Below are 14,474 nucleotides of genomic sequence, written 5' to 3'. Positions count from 1 at the left end.
ACTTTCGATAAGTGATTGGCAGGAGCTGAGAGCCCTGGTATTGATGTCCTTGGCACCTCGTCCCAGGATTTAAGAGTCTCAGGCATGTGTCTTCGCTCCTATGAGAACTACATATTTAAGTGATCCACAGGGGTGATGCTGGAGGCCTGTGCCTTTTCTAGTGAAAGCCACAAATCTGAAGTTTGTTTTGAATGTCCACTTCTTATGACATCGCTTCTCCAGCTGGGGCCCAGGTATAATTTCAGCACACTGGAGGGAGTTGCTGGTTTAAAGAACTTGGGGTTTAAGTGTTTTGTTCTACATGGAGGGAAATACGGAGGAAATAAAAGGGAAGGAGTAGCTGTGGTGGTAGGAAAAGGGCTGAGGGGTCGAGGACTCACATTCCTGCAGACCCCCGACTCAAAAATGTCATGGGAGTTCCCGCTGTGGCTCAGTGGGTTAAGAACCTGACTAGTATCCATGAGGATGTGGGTTCAGTACCTGGCCTCACACAGGGGGTTACAGATCTGGCATTGCCACAAGCTGCAGCGTGGGTCACAGATGCGGCTCGGATCTGGCATTGCTGTGGCTGTGGCCTAGGAAAAAAGAAATCGTGAGATAGGGACCTCAGAACGAATGCCTTCCTGAGAGTTGTAGCCTGGCTATGAGTCATTGTTCAGAAGCCACGTTCCTGACCCTTAGGGTTGGAGACAGAGAGGAGAAGAGAGGGGGCACAGGGACGTGTCACAGCTGGCTCCTGGCAGCCAGGGTGCAGAGAGGCGCTGTCTCCTCCCAGGTGAGGCACGCAGCCAGTGACGAGGGCTGAGAAATGCCTGGATTGGCAGAGGCAGCGTTCGGTGGCAGCTTGTTTGAGAACAAGCTCCAAGATTCAGAAGAAGAGCCCGGTTTGCACGCCAGAAGTCTTGTGAGGTTCAGAAAATAGCTCGGGGAAAACCTTTTCATGCTCCCGGATCGCTCCGTCCAGGGGATTCTCTTTGAAGTGAACACAGTTCATTAACCGGCAAGAGGTTTCCATGGGTGAGTGCAGAGTTAGGGAGAGCCACTGAACAAGCACAGTAGGCTGAAAGGATTTCCCCGTGTCCTGACCCCATGGGGCCCTGGGCCTTCGAGATGATTAATAGGAGGATGTAGGGAGGTGAGATGGGACGGTGGAAGGATGAACATGGGGACGACGGGGGCAATGAGCTTATAGACTGGGCCAGCCGCTGAGCTAGCAGTGCTTGTAACTTGTCTTGTTTAATCTTCAGAACAATCCTCTGAGGGATGTTACACCTGTAAGTGAGGAAGCGGAGGCGAAGAATGGGTCAGGCACTTGACCAAAGCCAAAGAGTTAGTGGTGGGGCAAGACTTCGGATGTGTGGCCCCAACCTTGTACTTTTTATTTTAATCATTGGCTTACAATGTTCTGTCAATTTCTGCTGTCCAGCAAAGTGACCCAGTCATACATATAGCCTTTGTTTTTCTCATATTATCTTCTATCATGTTCTATTACAAGTGACTGGGTAGAGTTCCCTGTGCTGTACATACACAGCAGGACCTCATTGCTTATCCATCCTTTTTTTTTTTTTTTTCCATCTTTTTAGGGCCGTACCTTCGGCATACAGAGGTTCCCAGGCTAGGGGTCAAATCAGAGCTGTAGCCAGCAGCCTACACCATTTGGCAACACCAGATCCTTAACCCACCGAGCGAGGGCAGGGATCGAACCTGCCCTGTATTCTCATGGACACTGGTCAGGTTCGTTTCCGCTGAGCCAAGACAGGAACTCCTGCTTATCCATTCTACGTGTACTAGTTTGCATCTACTAACCCCAAACTCCCAGTTGTTTTCCCTGAACTCACAGCATATATGCTCACATACAAGCAAAATGAAGATGCTCTGGAACGATTCCCAGTTAAAAGAACAGGATAATTTGCCTGAAGGAGCAAACAATGCAAAAGCCCTCCTCAGTCTGACAGACACCAAGTTCAAAAGGAGGTAATGAAAATATTGAAGGGATTAAAAGCAGCTCTGAACAGTAATAATGCAGACGACTTTAGAAAGGAACAGACAAACCGAGCTTGTTCTCTTAACCAAGCAGGAGACATCCTCCCCGAAGCCTAATTGAGACAAGGAGCAGCAGCAGAACCGGGTCTCCAGCAGGTGCTCAGTGAGGGCTGGCTTCCTTCGTTGCCTTTCATGCCAGGTGCACCCCTGGTGCTTAGAGGTTCTGGGCGCTTGAGCAGAGGGCTCTGGGCAAAAGGACAGGTGGGGCTGCTTTTCTCCACTGTCGGGCAGGGGAGGCTGCGGCTGTATCAGAGGCTGAGGAACGCATGACTTCCATGCACCCTCTTCACGTTTCCAGGCCTCCCGAGTCTTTGTCCCAGGATTTTAGGTGTTTCGGGGGTTTTGCCGCAGGGGTGACCCTGACATGATTTTGCTCAAGGGGAACGGAAGCCCCATGAGAGCAGCTCTTGCTCTTCTGGCTACGTCTGTCATCGGGAAGATGGCCAGGGTCTTCCAACATGGTCTGGGCTTTTTTGTCTCATTCATTCTTCGGGGCTTTCAGCTCACCCAGCCGGGAGAAAGCCCGGGCCGCCTCAGGACTGCTCTGGGGACGTTGATCTGATTGTGGTGATGATGATGAGATTCATAACTACCACGTATTTTCTAAATAGCGCTGCCTTTATTAATTCAGTTAAATCTCTAAATACTCTGTGAGATAAATACCATTTGCCCCCATCTTACTTAAGTAGCTTGTCAAATGACCCAGATGGGACACAGATGCAGGTCGTCTAACACCAGGGTCTGGCTCTCAGCCACCGTGCTCTGCAGACCAGTCTCCTGCTCAGAACCCTTTAGTGGTTTTCCCAATATCCGTGGGATGAGGTCCAAGTGCATCTCATATCTGGTTGGATTATATGCTTTATCAAAATTGCTTTTTAGTTCTTGTGCATATGGTGATTTTTATCACTTCCAGGCCCGGTGTGCGCCTTTGAATCCCAACTCAGTGATCCCTCCAACAGGAAGTCTTCCCAGATAGCCTTTATTTGGGGTTAGGTATCTCCATCCTTCATGTCTGTAGGTCCCCTGCCCCAGCACTTGCCACAGTATAGTTTTACGGCCTCTTTAATTCTCTTTTTGTCCCACCTAAATAGGGGGACCCTGTGTTGCCTTCATCTAATACAAAGGCAGGTACTTGGTTCAATGATCTGTATATGGGACTACAATAATTTTTACTGGCAAGTATTATAACTCTGGTGTAGATTTTTAAATATTTAAATTATTTTGAGGGGGTACTATTCAGTCGTGTTTGCTTGCTGCTCTAGATGAGCTCCCTAGTGACGGATATATTAAATTAATTAGTATTAGCAGGATTAACCTGAACCTGTGGTTATCTGACCATTTGGGGGAGTGCCATAGAGCAGAATAATTGAGAAACCCTTTCCCATGATCCCCAAAACAGACAAAGAATCTATCTTTTTCAGCAACCTGAAGCATCTGTCTACAAACTCAAGAGTTCTGCTGGTTTTTACATATGTCTGTCCTCGGGGATTATTGATGTTTTTCCCACTAAATTTTCTTCTAGAAGTTTTGTAGTTTGTACTTTTAGGACTATGGCCCATTTCTAGTTAATTTTCATGCATGGAATGGAGTAAGGACCGAAATTCATTTTTTTTTCCAAAGGGATCTCTGATTGTTCTGACTCTCCTTTCACCCATTGTGCTGCCTGCATATGTTTATCAAAAAGCAGTTGACCACATACCCATGAGTCTTTTTCTGGATTCTGTTTTGTTCCATCCATCTCTATGTCTGTACTTACACCAATTCCACACTGCCTTGTAGCTTTATAGGAAGTCTTCTGATAATTAAATCAGGTAACAGAAATTCTAGACAGTCTTTCTAATAGAGAACTCATCAACCAAAAGAACTAGGATAATTAGCTGCAATATCTCATCATAACAGGTTTCATGCTTTTAAGATACCCAGTGAGTCCCCTGCCTCAGATGATTTAATATCTGAAATCAGGCTGATTGTCAGGGGTGGGTAGGAATACCCGATCTAGTTCAGTCTAACTTCACAATTAAATGTGGAACGAAACAGAGGTTATGGAACCCCAGCTGCACTAGTGATAACTAACTTCCGGCACGAGTTTCAGTTTTGTCTCCCATCCCACCTTTTATAAAACCTAGTGACAAGGGCTCTACCCAAACCTGGATGAGACATGGCAAAAAATATGCAGGAGCTACAGAATGCCTGAGGAATCCGTCTATAACTTTATCCCGTATTCCAGAGTGGACATTCATCATACAAGACAGACCAAACTAAAGGCTTGGAATATTTATGAGAACATGCTGTTGGAGACCTGAAAATTATAGGAGTAGAAAGTAAAGCACTGTGTGTTGGAGGAAAGAATTTACTCTACACAAATAATATCGGCTTTAAGAACTTAACTATCCTGAAGTTCCCGTCATGGCTCAGTGGTTAATGAATCCGACTAGGAACCATGAGGTTGCAGGTTTGATCCCTGCCCTTGCTCAGTGGGTTAAGGATCCGGCATTGCTGTGAGCTGTGGTGTAGGTTGCATATGTGGCCCAGATCCCTCGTTGCTGTGGCTGTGGTGTAGGCCGGTGGCTACAGCTCCGATTCGACCCCTAGCCTGGGACGCTCCATCTGCCACGGGAGCGGCCCTGGAAAAGGCAAAAAGACAAAAAAAAAAAAAACAAAAAAAACAAACAAACAAAAAAAAAAAACACCTTACTATCCAGCGTGATTTTCATTTTGAAGGTATGATTTGTCTAGAGCCTTTCGGATAAGGTCTTTGAGACATTACAATCTATCCTCCATACCCCTGGGTGAGACGATGCCAGGGGTTATGGGACCATAGCCAGAGCTCTGGGGACTCTTCCAGATGCTGACAGCAGAAGGGGTCTTAGAGGGCACTGTTCAGAGAGGAAAAAAGAGATTCCGTGAGCCTGCACAAAGTCGTGCAAGAAGAACTCAGGTTAAAGCCCAGGCGTACAAGCCCTCCATCAGCGTCCGCCCTCAGGATGCACACCTGCTCGTGGAGGTGATGGCGGTAAAGTCAGGTTATTAGCTTGAACCAAATGAAACTGCTGTTCAGACGGTCGGAAAGGTTTGCATGTCAGGGATTTCCTGTGGTTCCTTGTTCTGTGACTCCTCGGGTTCATGTGAGGCCACTGTGAGTCTGTACGCAACGTAGACAGTCTCTGATGGTCACTGGCGGAAATGGTGGCTTAGGATTAATCCAGGGATGAGTGGTTCAGGAGACTATGGGATGACAAGAGAGCTCTTGGGAGATCTGCTTGGGGGAAGAGGCTTTGGGGAAGGAGGAAGGCGGGCCCTCCAGAGTGGGCTGTGTGATTCTGCGGCAGAAGCCAGAGCTCCGCCACCGACACCCCTTCACGCTCAGCCGCACGAGCAGGGGCCTTTCCTTGCAGCTTATAAAATCAGCTCGGCTCTTCTTCTAGCTTTTTCCCGTGTTGGATTAAGGACACGTAGAAAGACGTTCTGTGTCTGACCATGACCAGAGAAGCGTGAGGAAGTGCTTTTGTTGGCTCATCTGCTGTCAGATGGTGTCTGGTTCTTGAGAGATTCAGGTCTGACTAGAGATAAAAGGTTATGTTTAATAAATTCAGGAAACCTGTGTTTGAAGCCCACTTTTTAAAACACATCTCTTTTTTTTTTTTTTTTTTTTTTTTTTTTTTTTTTGGTTTTTGGTTTTGTGATTGATTTTTTGTTTTGTTTTGTTTTTTAAACCAAGGCATCAATAAAGTGATTGTAAGCTCTTGGTCTGACTTGGCCAACTAGATCTCTTTCTTGAGATATGGTATCTTTCTCTCTCCCTCGGTGTGTGCGTGTGTGTGTGTGTGTGTGTGTGTCTCTCTCTGTCTCTGCTTGCTCTCTGTGCCTCTGTCTCTGTCTCTCTCTCTCTCTTTCTCTGGTGTGTCCAGAATTTCTGACTCAGAACAGAAATCTTCACAGCGGGATTCACGTGTGGTGTCTTTTTCCTTTTTGCTTTTCCAGTTCCTCCAGGAGTGATACAAAACGGAGCGCGGGTTCTGAGCCGAGGCCTGTTTCCCGGAGTCCGGCCGTTGCCCATCACTCCCATCGGAATGACAGCAGCCGTGAGGTAAAGGGAGAAGCCTGCCGGGCAAAGCCCACCCGGGGATGGGGAGGGCGTCGGGCATCCAATGGGGCCACCTGAGGAGATGGAGAAGACCAGCCTCTAAGTAGTGAAGACAGAATAGTTTGGGTAGGAGTTCCCACTAGGGCTCAGCAGGTTCAGAACCCAACATAGTATCCATGAGGATGTGGGTTCAACCCCTGGCCTTGCTCAGTGGGTTAAGGATCCATCATTGCCACATATGTGGCTTGGATCTGGCATTGCTGTAGCTGTGGCATAGGCCGGCAGTTGCAGCTCTGATTCAACCCCTGGCCTGGGAACTTCCATAGGCTGTGAGTGCAGCCCTAAAAGAAAAAAATCAAAGAAAAGAAAAAGAAATAGTTTGGGTTTTCGAAACAGTTAAATCCCTCCCAGGGGCCCAATCCAAATGCCAGTTACTCCTTCTTGGGTCATCAAATCATCTTGGTTGTCTTTGCAATGAGGGGATGAAGACAAATGAAACTGAGTTGTTTTCTTCTAAGAAAGCGGGGGAAGGTGGGCAGAAGGAACTGGTGGGCAAGTCAGTCATTCGAAGCGAGGCTAACTGGTCGCCCTCTAGACTTAGCCCTGTCACATCCCAGTCCTGTGACTCTGGGCGGATGTCTGGCCTCTCAGTTCCCTCATCCACGAAACTCCGCTGCCTCCTGAGAGGGGTGGCAATGAAAGTCACATGCAAAGAATCACGTGGGAAAAGTGCTTTGGTAAGTGGCATATAAACATCAGGTGGCATCAGGCCCCTGCTTCCACGAATCAGGTCAGTTGCCAAACCACTTGAACTCTTCCTTGGGACATGTCTCTCCTCCACTGCCAGCCCCAGTCTGGGGTCTGTTGCTAGCTTGGAAGCCTCACACGCACCAGTGTGAACGCCTTCCTCCCGTTTTCCTTGCTGCTTCTCTGCCTGCTCCCGCCCACCCATCACCCATCGCCAGACGGATTTCCTAAAATGTGCCTCTCCAGCTGTCTGCAGAAGCATCCTCCAGGACTCTGACCACACCACCCTGAAGTCCCCCCAGTCCTGCCATCTCCTCGAGCCAAATTTGTTCTCCAAATATGTCCAGTGTTTGCCCATCTTATTCATAGCGTTTCCTCTGGGTAGATTTCCCTCCGCCTCCACATGCCAGGCAGCACATCCTTCACGGCCCATCACAGCAATGATTCCTTCACACAGCTTTTCTGGACAGGCCTCTGAGCCAACGTCAGATGGATTTCTCTCAGCTTGGAACCCATAAGCCCTTGCTTTGGCTGTGGCCCTTTGATGAGGGCCCCTGTGTGTTTGTCCCCCTGTCTTCCGTGGTTTGCTTGCTGAGGACAGAGTCTGGGTCGCGCGCCCTGGCTGATGCTTCCGTGCACGTGGCACAGTGCCAGGCCCTGGCTGCTTGCATGACCTGCCACACTGCCACACTGAGCTGCAGCCTTCCCAGCATCACTTCCTGGCTTCTTTCCTGCACTTCTGGATCAGGTTCACACCTAAAGGCCATTTTGCTTTCATAGTATTTCATGTCCCAGAGGAAACCAGCCCAGGAAGTCTGTTAGCTTAGCTGAGCCCTGAGGGAGATGCAGGGTCGAGAACCATGTGGAGCTTCTCCACTCCCCGTGTCTTTTAACCCTCCCCCCAAACCAACTACTTTTGCCAGGATGGAAGTCTTTAGTCTTCCGGACAGACACTGGCATTTGGAACCTGCTAAGGCAGGAAGGTGATAGAAATTCGAGTAGCAATAGAAGGATATCGTTTCTGCTAAGCAGATTGAGTGATGCTTTCCAAATATACATGGCAAGGGGCTTTCTCGTGTACTTCTCCCGTATCTTTCTTGGTTAGCCCGAGATCAGCAGTTCTTGAGTGCATGAATGATAAGCCTCTTCCGTGACGCCAGATGGCCATGGCCCTTACATCATGAGAGAGGCATATCCTATATTCCATTCATTCTTAAAATTGCTTCTGCCTAACCTCCTAGTTTACCTTTCTGGTGAAGGAGACGTTGAGACCATCAACTGTTCTCATGTGGAGCAGCCATCATCTTCCATGAGCAGATTCTAAGTAGAGGCTTCCAGGCTGTCTCCTTGAGCATCCTTTCAATGCCTTTGAGCAAAGCTCCACGTGGCTCCAGCCATTCCCTTATAGAAGGGAAGAGCCACGCAGGGGGAAAGGAGGCCTGAGACCAGGTTGGCCTTCAGCGGGGGCTGCCTCCTAATTTTAATTATTACCTTTGTGGCATATATTAATGCAAAGTGTACTGCATTGTAGCCTCAAGAGGCATTATTTAAAATACTCATTTTTTAACTGGTTAAGTTCCAGTGAGAAGATGACATAGCACTACAGCAAAGCAGTGACATCTTGTTTCTGGTCAGATTTGTCCCTCATCTAGTCCCGCCAGTGCCTTGCTTTGGCTCCTTTCTCAGTGAAAGACTGCAAACAGGTCCCAGGAATAGACGTGTGTATTAGTTAGGTCCAGTCAGGGGACAGAAGCCATGCTAGGTACTCGAATGGAGAGACTTCAAAATAAAGAACCATTAATCAAGTAGAACGTTATTAATCAGGCAACTAGAAGGACGATGGGAGAACCCAGGATGTCACGGCGGGAACAGGTGTAGGAAGCAGCCACAGGCCCTGGGGTGAGGGAGCAAAGGAAGAGGTTGGAATGGTTGGCCCTGGAAGCTGGACTCCAACCTCAGAGGAGGGACCATGGAAGGACCAGCTGCATCTTTGAGGAGAAGGCTCCCGCTGGTGCAGGTGCCTCGAAGGGAGCATCAGGAAGTTGGTGTTCCAAGTGCTAGAAGAATCGCACACTAGATTCAGCAGCTACTGTCAGCCTGAGCTGCCGCAACAGAGGGCAAGAGGGGTTGCTGGGGTGATGCAGGAACAAGAAGCACGCCCAAAGGAGCTTCCTCCTCCTCCTTCCCAGGTTCTCTAAGGCAGAGTTAGGCGTGCAGCAGAAGTGTGGCTCGGCCCACACCACAGAAGGCTGGGAATGGGGCTGAGTGACAGCAGCTTCATGGTGGCCCAACCCACTCAAGGTCTGTCCACTACAAAAGCACTCATAGCCTGAGAGTGACCTTCCTGAACGCCACAGGAGTTTTGAGCAGAATCATTTCTTCCTTAAAGTGTCTTGCTGCCTCCTATTTGCTAGGAGTAAAATGTACAACCACAGTTTGCAGACACTAGACAAGTTACCATTTGCACAAAGAGAGAAAAACCATTGTGGGAGTTCCCATGGTGGCTCAGTGGAAATGAATCTGACTAGTATCCATGAGGAAATAAGTCCAATCCCTGGCCTTGCTCAGTGGGTTAAGGATCCAGCATTGCTGTGAGTTGTGGTGTAGGTTGCAGATGCGGCTCAGATCGGGCATGGGCTGTGGCTGTGGTGTAGGCTGGCGGCTATAGCTCCATTTCGACCCCTAAACTGGGAACCTCCGTATGTCTCAGGAGCAACCCTAAAAAGCAAAAAAGAAAAAGAAGAAGAAGAAGCTGTTGTGTATTACCAGTCCTTTATCCAAATACCAATTCTGCACTTTCCATCTCAGTTTTAAGAGAAATTAGGAGAGGAGTGTTGCAGGGCTCTCTAAGGTCAGGGACTCTGGCTGGTGATAGCTTTGCTCTCTTTTATGGCCCAAACGCCTAGCAAATAGGAGACAGCAAGACGCTTTAAGGAAGAATAAACATAAACACGGCTCTGTGGGTATTTGCAAAATATTATGTAAAACCCATTAAATGTATTTGGGGAGAAAATAATCTTGTCTTGCTTTTCCACATTTATCATAATGTAAAGCTTTTAAAATTTGGCTGTATGTCAGTTGAACCTAAATTCAGCTGACGTCAAAGGGAAAACTGTCTAGGAGTTCCCCCTGTGGCACAGTGGGTTAAGACTCCAACTGCAGCCACTCGGGTCACTATGGTGGCGTGGGTTTGATCCCTAGCCCAGCGCAGTGAGTTAAACGATCTGATGTTGCCACAGCTGTAGCTTGGATTGAATCCCTGGTCCAGGAACTTCCATGTGCTGCAGGTGCAGCATAAAAATGATAGTAATACTTTTTTTTTTCAAAAAAGGAAAACATTCCAGCAGAGACTAGAACAACAGCAAAATGTCAGCATCCAGACCCCATGCCAGTGACCAAGAGTCCCAGAGAGGGGTTACATGTTTATGAGGCTGCTCCTCCTTCAGTTCAGCTGGGGCTGGAAGGAAGGCTAAGAGTCATTAGCACCCCCCGAAGACCGATTTCCTACTCGGCTTTGTGTGACAGGTTTTCTGTGTGAGTCTAAGCAACTTCTCCTTAAGTGAAAATATTTGTCTTTCAGGGAATTTTTTTTTCCCCTCCACTGAGTGGCAAAGGCCATGTTTGTTTGTCTTAACTCTGAAACTGTTATTGACATAGATGAAGTGTTGCTTTTATTAGCTGATCATTAGACAGCTTGTCTTTGCTGGGTTCCTTTGCATATAATTATGATGTGAAAGCTCCTTGTAAGAGTATCTGTCAATAGTGTAATTGACTTTACAGTGTTGACTTTTTACTCAATAACCTCAGGGATCGGCCTGTCCTTAGACGTTGGGAACCTGCTTATTTTTAAATTTGCCTGGGCCTAGCATCCTCAAGGTACAATATCCTCCAGATAACCGCTCCCATGTCTCAAAGTCTTAGGCCTGTGTCTTGCTGCTTCTCCAGTGGAATGCCTTGCAGAGAAAACACTGAATGAGACATACGATTGTAGCCCTAGAACTGTTTTTTGACACCCTTGGAAAATGGGAATATAAGATTTCTCACATTCATAGAATTATGGGCTGCTTCCCAGATACAGGCCATAGTACTTCTCCTAGGTCTGAGCTACTTGTTTTCAAGTCTCAAGACTCTTTTTGACCCCCAGGGACCACTCAGGTGGCAGAGAAAAATTAAATGCCCAGGGCTTTCCAGAGGATTAAGAGATACCTGGTGGGAGGGTCGCCCTTCCAATGTCAAGAGAGCCCAGAAGTAGCATGCTTGAACTTGGGAACCTTGTTTCCTGGCTCCATAGCCTGTAGCTATGTGACCTTGGGCAGGTGTACCTGGGCCTTGCACCAGAAAACCAGCACCTGCCTCTCGAGTTCATAGGATTAACGCACAGTTACATGCCTGGTAAACATTACACAGGCATTTGATAAATAAATGCTAGAAAAAACACACAACCCTATTCATAAATGGGAAAGGACTTGAACAGACTTGTCCCCAAAAAAGATACCCACATGGCCACTAAGCACATAGGAGAAGGTTCAACGTCACCAATCAGTAGGGAAATGCAGATCAAAACTACAGTGAGCTACGTTTCACTCCCGTTGGGATGGCACTATCAAGAAAACAGAAAATGACAAGTGTTGACAAGGATGTGGAAAAAGTGGAACCCTGGAGCGCTCTTGGGAATGTAACAGTGTAGCTGCAGCGGAAAATGCTATGGCTGGTCCTCAAAAAATTAAAAATAAAACTATCATATGATCCAGCAGTTCCACATCTGGGGATATACCCAACAGAATTGAAAGCAGGTTCTCAGAGTTCCCATCGTGGAGCAGTGGTTAACGAATCTGACTAGGAACCATGAGGTTGCGGGTTCGATCCCTGCCCTTGCTCAGTGGGTTAAGGATCCAAAGTTGCCATGAGCTGGGATGTAGGTTGCAGATGCGGCTCGGATCCCGCGTTGCTGTGGCTCTGGCGTAGGCCAGTGGCTACAGCTCCGATTCGACCTCTAGCCTGGGAACCTCCATATGCCGCAGGAGCGGCCCTAGAAAAGGCAAAAAGACAAAAAAAGAAAGAAAAGAAAGCAGGTTCTCAAAGAGATGTTTGTAGCAGCACTGTTCACAATAGCTAACAGGTATGAGCCACCCTAGAGTCCATCAGCAGGTGAACACACAAGCCAAATGTAGTGTATATACGCACAGTGGAGGATTCAGCCTTAAAGTGGAAGGAAGTTCTGATACCCACTACAATGTGGATGAACCTTGAGGACATTTATGTTCAGTGAAATAAGCTGCAAAAAGAGAAATACAGTATGGTTTCACTTAAATGAGGCGCCTAGAGTCGTGCGGGTCATAGAGACAGAACATAGAATGGTGGTTGCCAGTGACTCTGGGGAGAGGGGATGGAGAGTTTTCCTGGGGACAGAGCTACAGTCTACAAGACGAAGAGTTCTGGAGATGGATGGTGATGATGGCTGCACAACCGTATGAATTTACTATTAAATAGACCACTGAAATGTATGCTTAAAATGGTGGAGAGGATGAGTTTTTATGTCTGCATATAATTTTTTTTTTTTTTTTGGTCTTTTTAGGGTCTTATTTGCAGCATGTGGAAATTGACAAGCTAGGGGTTGAATTGGAGCTGCAGCTGCCGGCCTACACCATAGCCAGAGCAATGCCAGATCCGAGCTGTGTCTGCAGCCTGCACCACAGCTCACGGCAATGCCAGATCCTTAACCCACTGAACGAGGCCAGGGATTGAACCCATGCCCTTATGGATCCTAGTCGGGTTCGTTCCTGCTAAGCCACAACAGAACTCCTAAATATTTTTTAAAGTGGGGAAAAAAAGTGAAATGAGTAACGTGGAGAGCCTCGTGGATTTATCCAGCCTGCCCTTCACCAGCCTTCCAAGGTCCTCTTTCTGGGCGCCAGAAGCTCAGTCTCAAACCCCAGAAAAGGCTTATATTGAGCTTCTGTGCCACTTTGAAGACAGCGCACATTGGGGGTAAAGCCATGGGTTTGAGGAGTGATGACAGTTGTCGAAACCAAAGCATTTATAACATTAGAAGAATGTTCCATCCTCTCACCACCTAAGGCTGCTTCATTTTATTTGTATCTCTAAGGACCTCGAGTGAAAACTACACTACCCAAGAAGCAAGTCAGGAATTAATGGCTCAGTTGTTGTACGAAATGTTTAGACGTAAGACCCTGTCTCAATAGAGTCCCTAGGAAAACCCATCTCTCAGGCTAAAATCTGCTCCTGGTCATTGTCTTTGTCTTTCCCTTGGAAAAGAAGTTTGTAACAGGCCTTTGGGAAGGAAGCCTGCAGCCTTTGGTTTTCAGCTAGAGTTTGGCCTGATTATACACCCTGAGAGAAAGTTGGCCAGTGATCTTTTTTTGTTTGCTTGTTTTGTTTGTTTGGGGTTTTTTGTTTTGTTTTTTAAAACCAAGTACCTGTCAGCTTTGGTCTTCTGGAATCATGGTCTTTGAAGGCAGTGTTAGGCTTTGCTTTGCTGTGGGAGGGAGAGGAGGAAACACTAAAGGGGGAGATTAAAGGGACAAGGAAAAAGCAAGAACAGGAGAATGAAGGATGCGCACAAGTTCCCACTGGGCCTAGTCAGCTTTTTGTCTTAACTTCTGGCTCTTCCGGTCCAGAAGTCTAAACAGCGGCCTGCAGATTGACTGTGTGAAATTTGATCAAGCTTCTGGAGTTGCTCCTCATATTTCACATCAATGGCATTGGTTAATGCCTTTGAAAGTCCAGGCAGCTTTTCCTGTTATAGCTAAACACCCTTCTGGTGATGCTTGACTGTGCCACATGCAAAACGATTCATGGAGAGTTTAGGATCATTCCTCTTGTGTGCTGCAGTCTAGTGCATAGAGGGAGTCACATTTATCTCAGTAGTGGAAGGGGACAATTTACAGCCCCCAGGAGAAAATTGTGCCCCTCCCTGCCCCCATCCTGGAGATGATCACTGAGGCAGAACTCCTGGAGTTGATGGACCCATGTGCTTCTCAGGAAGGGCTGCCCAGCAGGCCCCGCACCTGCTATCTGAAAGATACTCACGATCCCAAATTTTGTTTGAAAGTATTTTTGATATCCATAAACAGTATATTTAGTTTTGCTTGAGTTTGAGTTTTATCTAACTAGAATGATACTGCGTGTCCTCCACCTTGCTCTTTTTATTCATTAAGTTTATTTGGTTTGCTGCATTTGGCTGTAATTTAATCATTTTCATGGCTGTATAATATTCCACTGTGTGACTATACCAGTTTTTTTTGGGGGGACGGGGGGGTCTTTTTAGGGCCACATTCATGACGTATGGAAGCTCCCAGGCTAGGGGTAGAATTGGAGCTGCAGCTGCTGGCCTACACCAACCACAGCAATGCAGTGTCTGAGCCACATCTGTGACCTTCACCATAGCTCTTGGCGATGGCAGATTCTTAACCCATTGACTGAGACCGGGGATTGAACCAGTGTCCTCATGGGTACTAGTTGTGTTCATTACTGCTGAGCGATGGCAGGAACTCCCAGAATTTTTTTTTTTTTTTTTTTTAAGAAACTTGAATCATTTAAAATTATTCACTTTTCCAAACCAAACTGCCATGGGAAGTCC

General features: G+C 47.3%; 1 protein-coding gene across 27 annotated transcripts in view; it reads left to right on the top strand.

Annotated features, from left to right (window-relative positions):
• FOXN3 (forkhead box N3) overlaps window positions 1-14,474 on the top strand; it is a 415,372-nt gene that overhangs the window by 383,024 nt on the left and 17,874 nt on the right. For all 27 annotated transcript variants that reach the window (XM_084966825.1, XM_084966821.1, XM_021098361.2 and 24 more), the window contains 1 exon segment: window positions 6,025-6,130. In XM_084966825.1, coding sequence (XP_084822951.1) covers window positions 6,025-6,130 — 106 coding nt within the window.

Source organism: Sus scrofa, chromosome 7 (genome assembly GCF_054392235.1).
Source record: "Sus scrofa isolate SSC_HxYL_T2T_F1_AM1 chromosome 7, Sscrofa_HxYL_maternal_Yorkshire_Landrace_v2.0, whole genome shotgun sequence".
In the NCBI taxonomy this organism is placed as follows: Eukaryota; Metazoa; Chordata; class Mammalia; order Artiodactyla; family Suidae; genus Sus; species Sus scrofa.
This window is presented reverse-complemented; position numbering and strand designations above follow the sequence as displayed.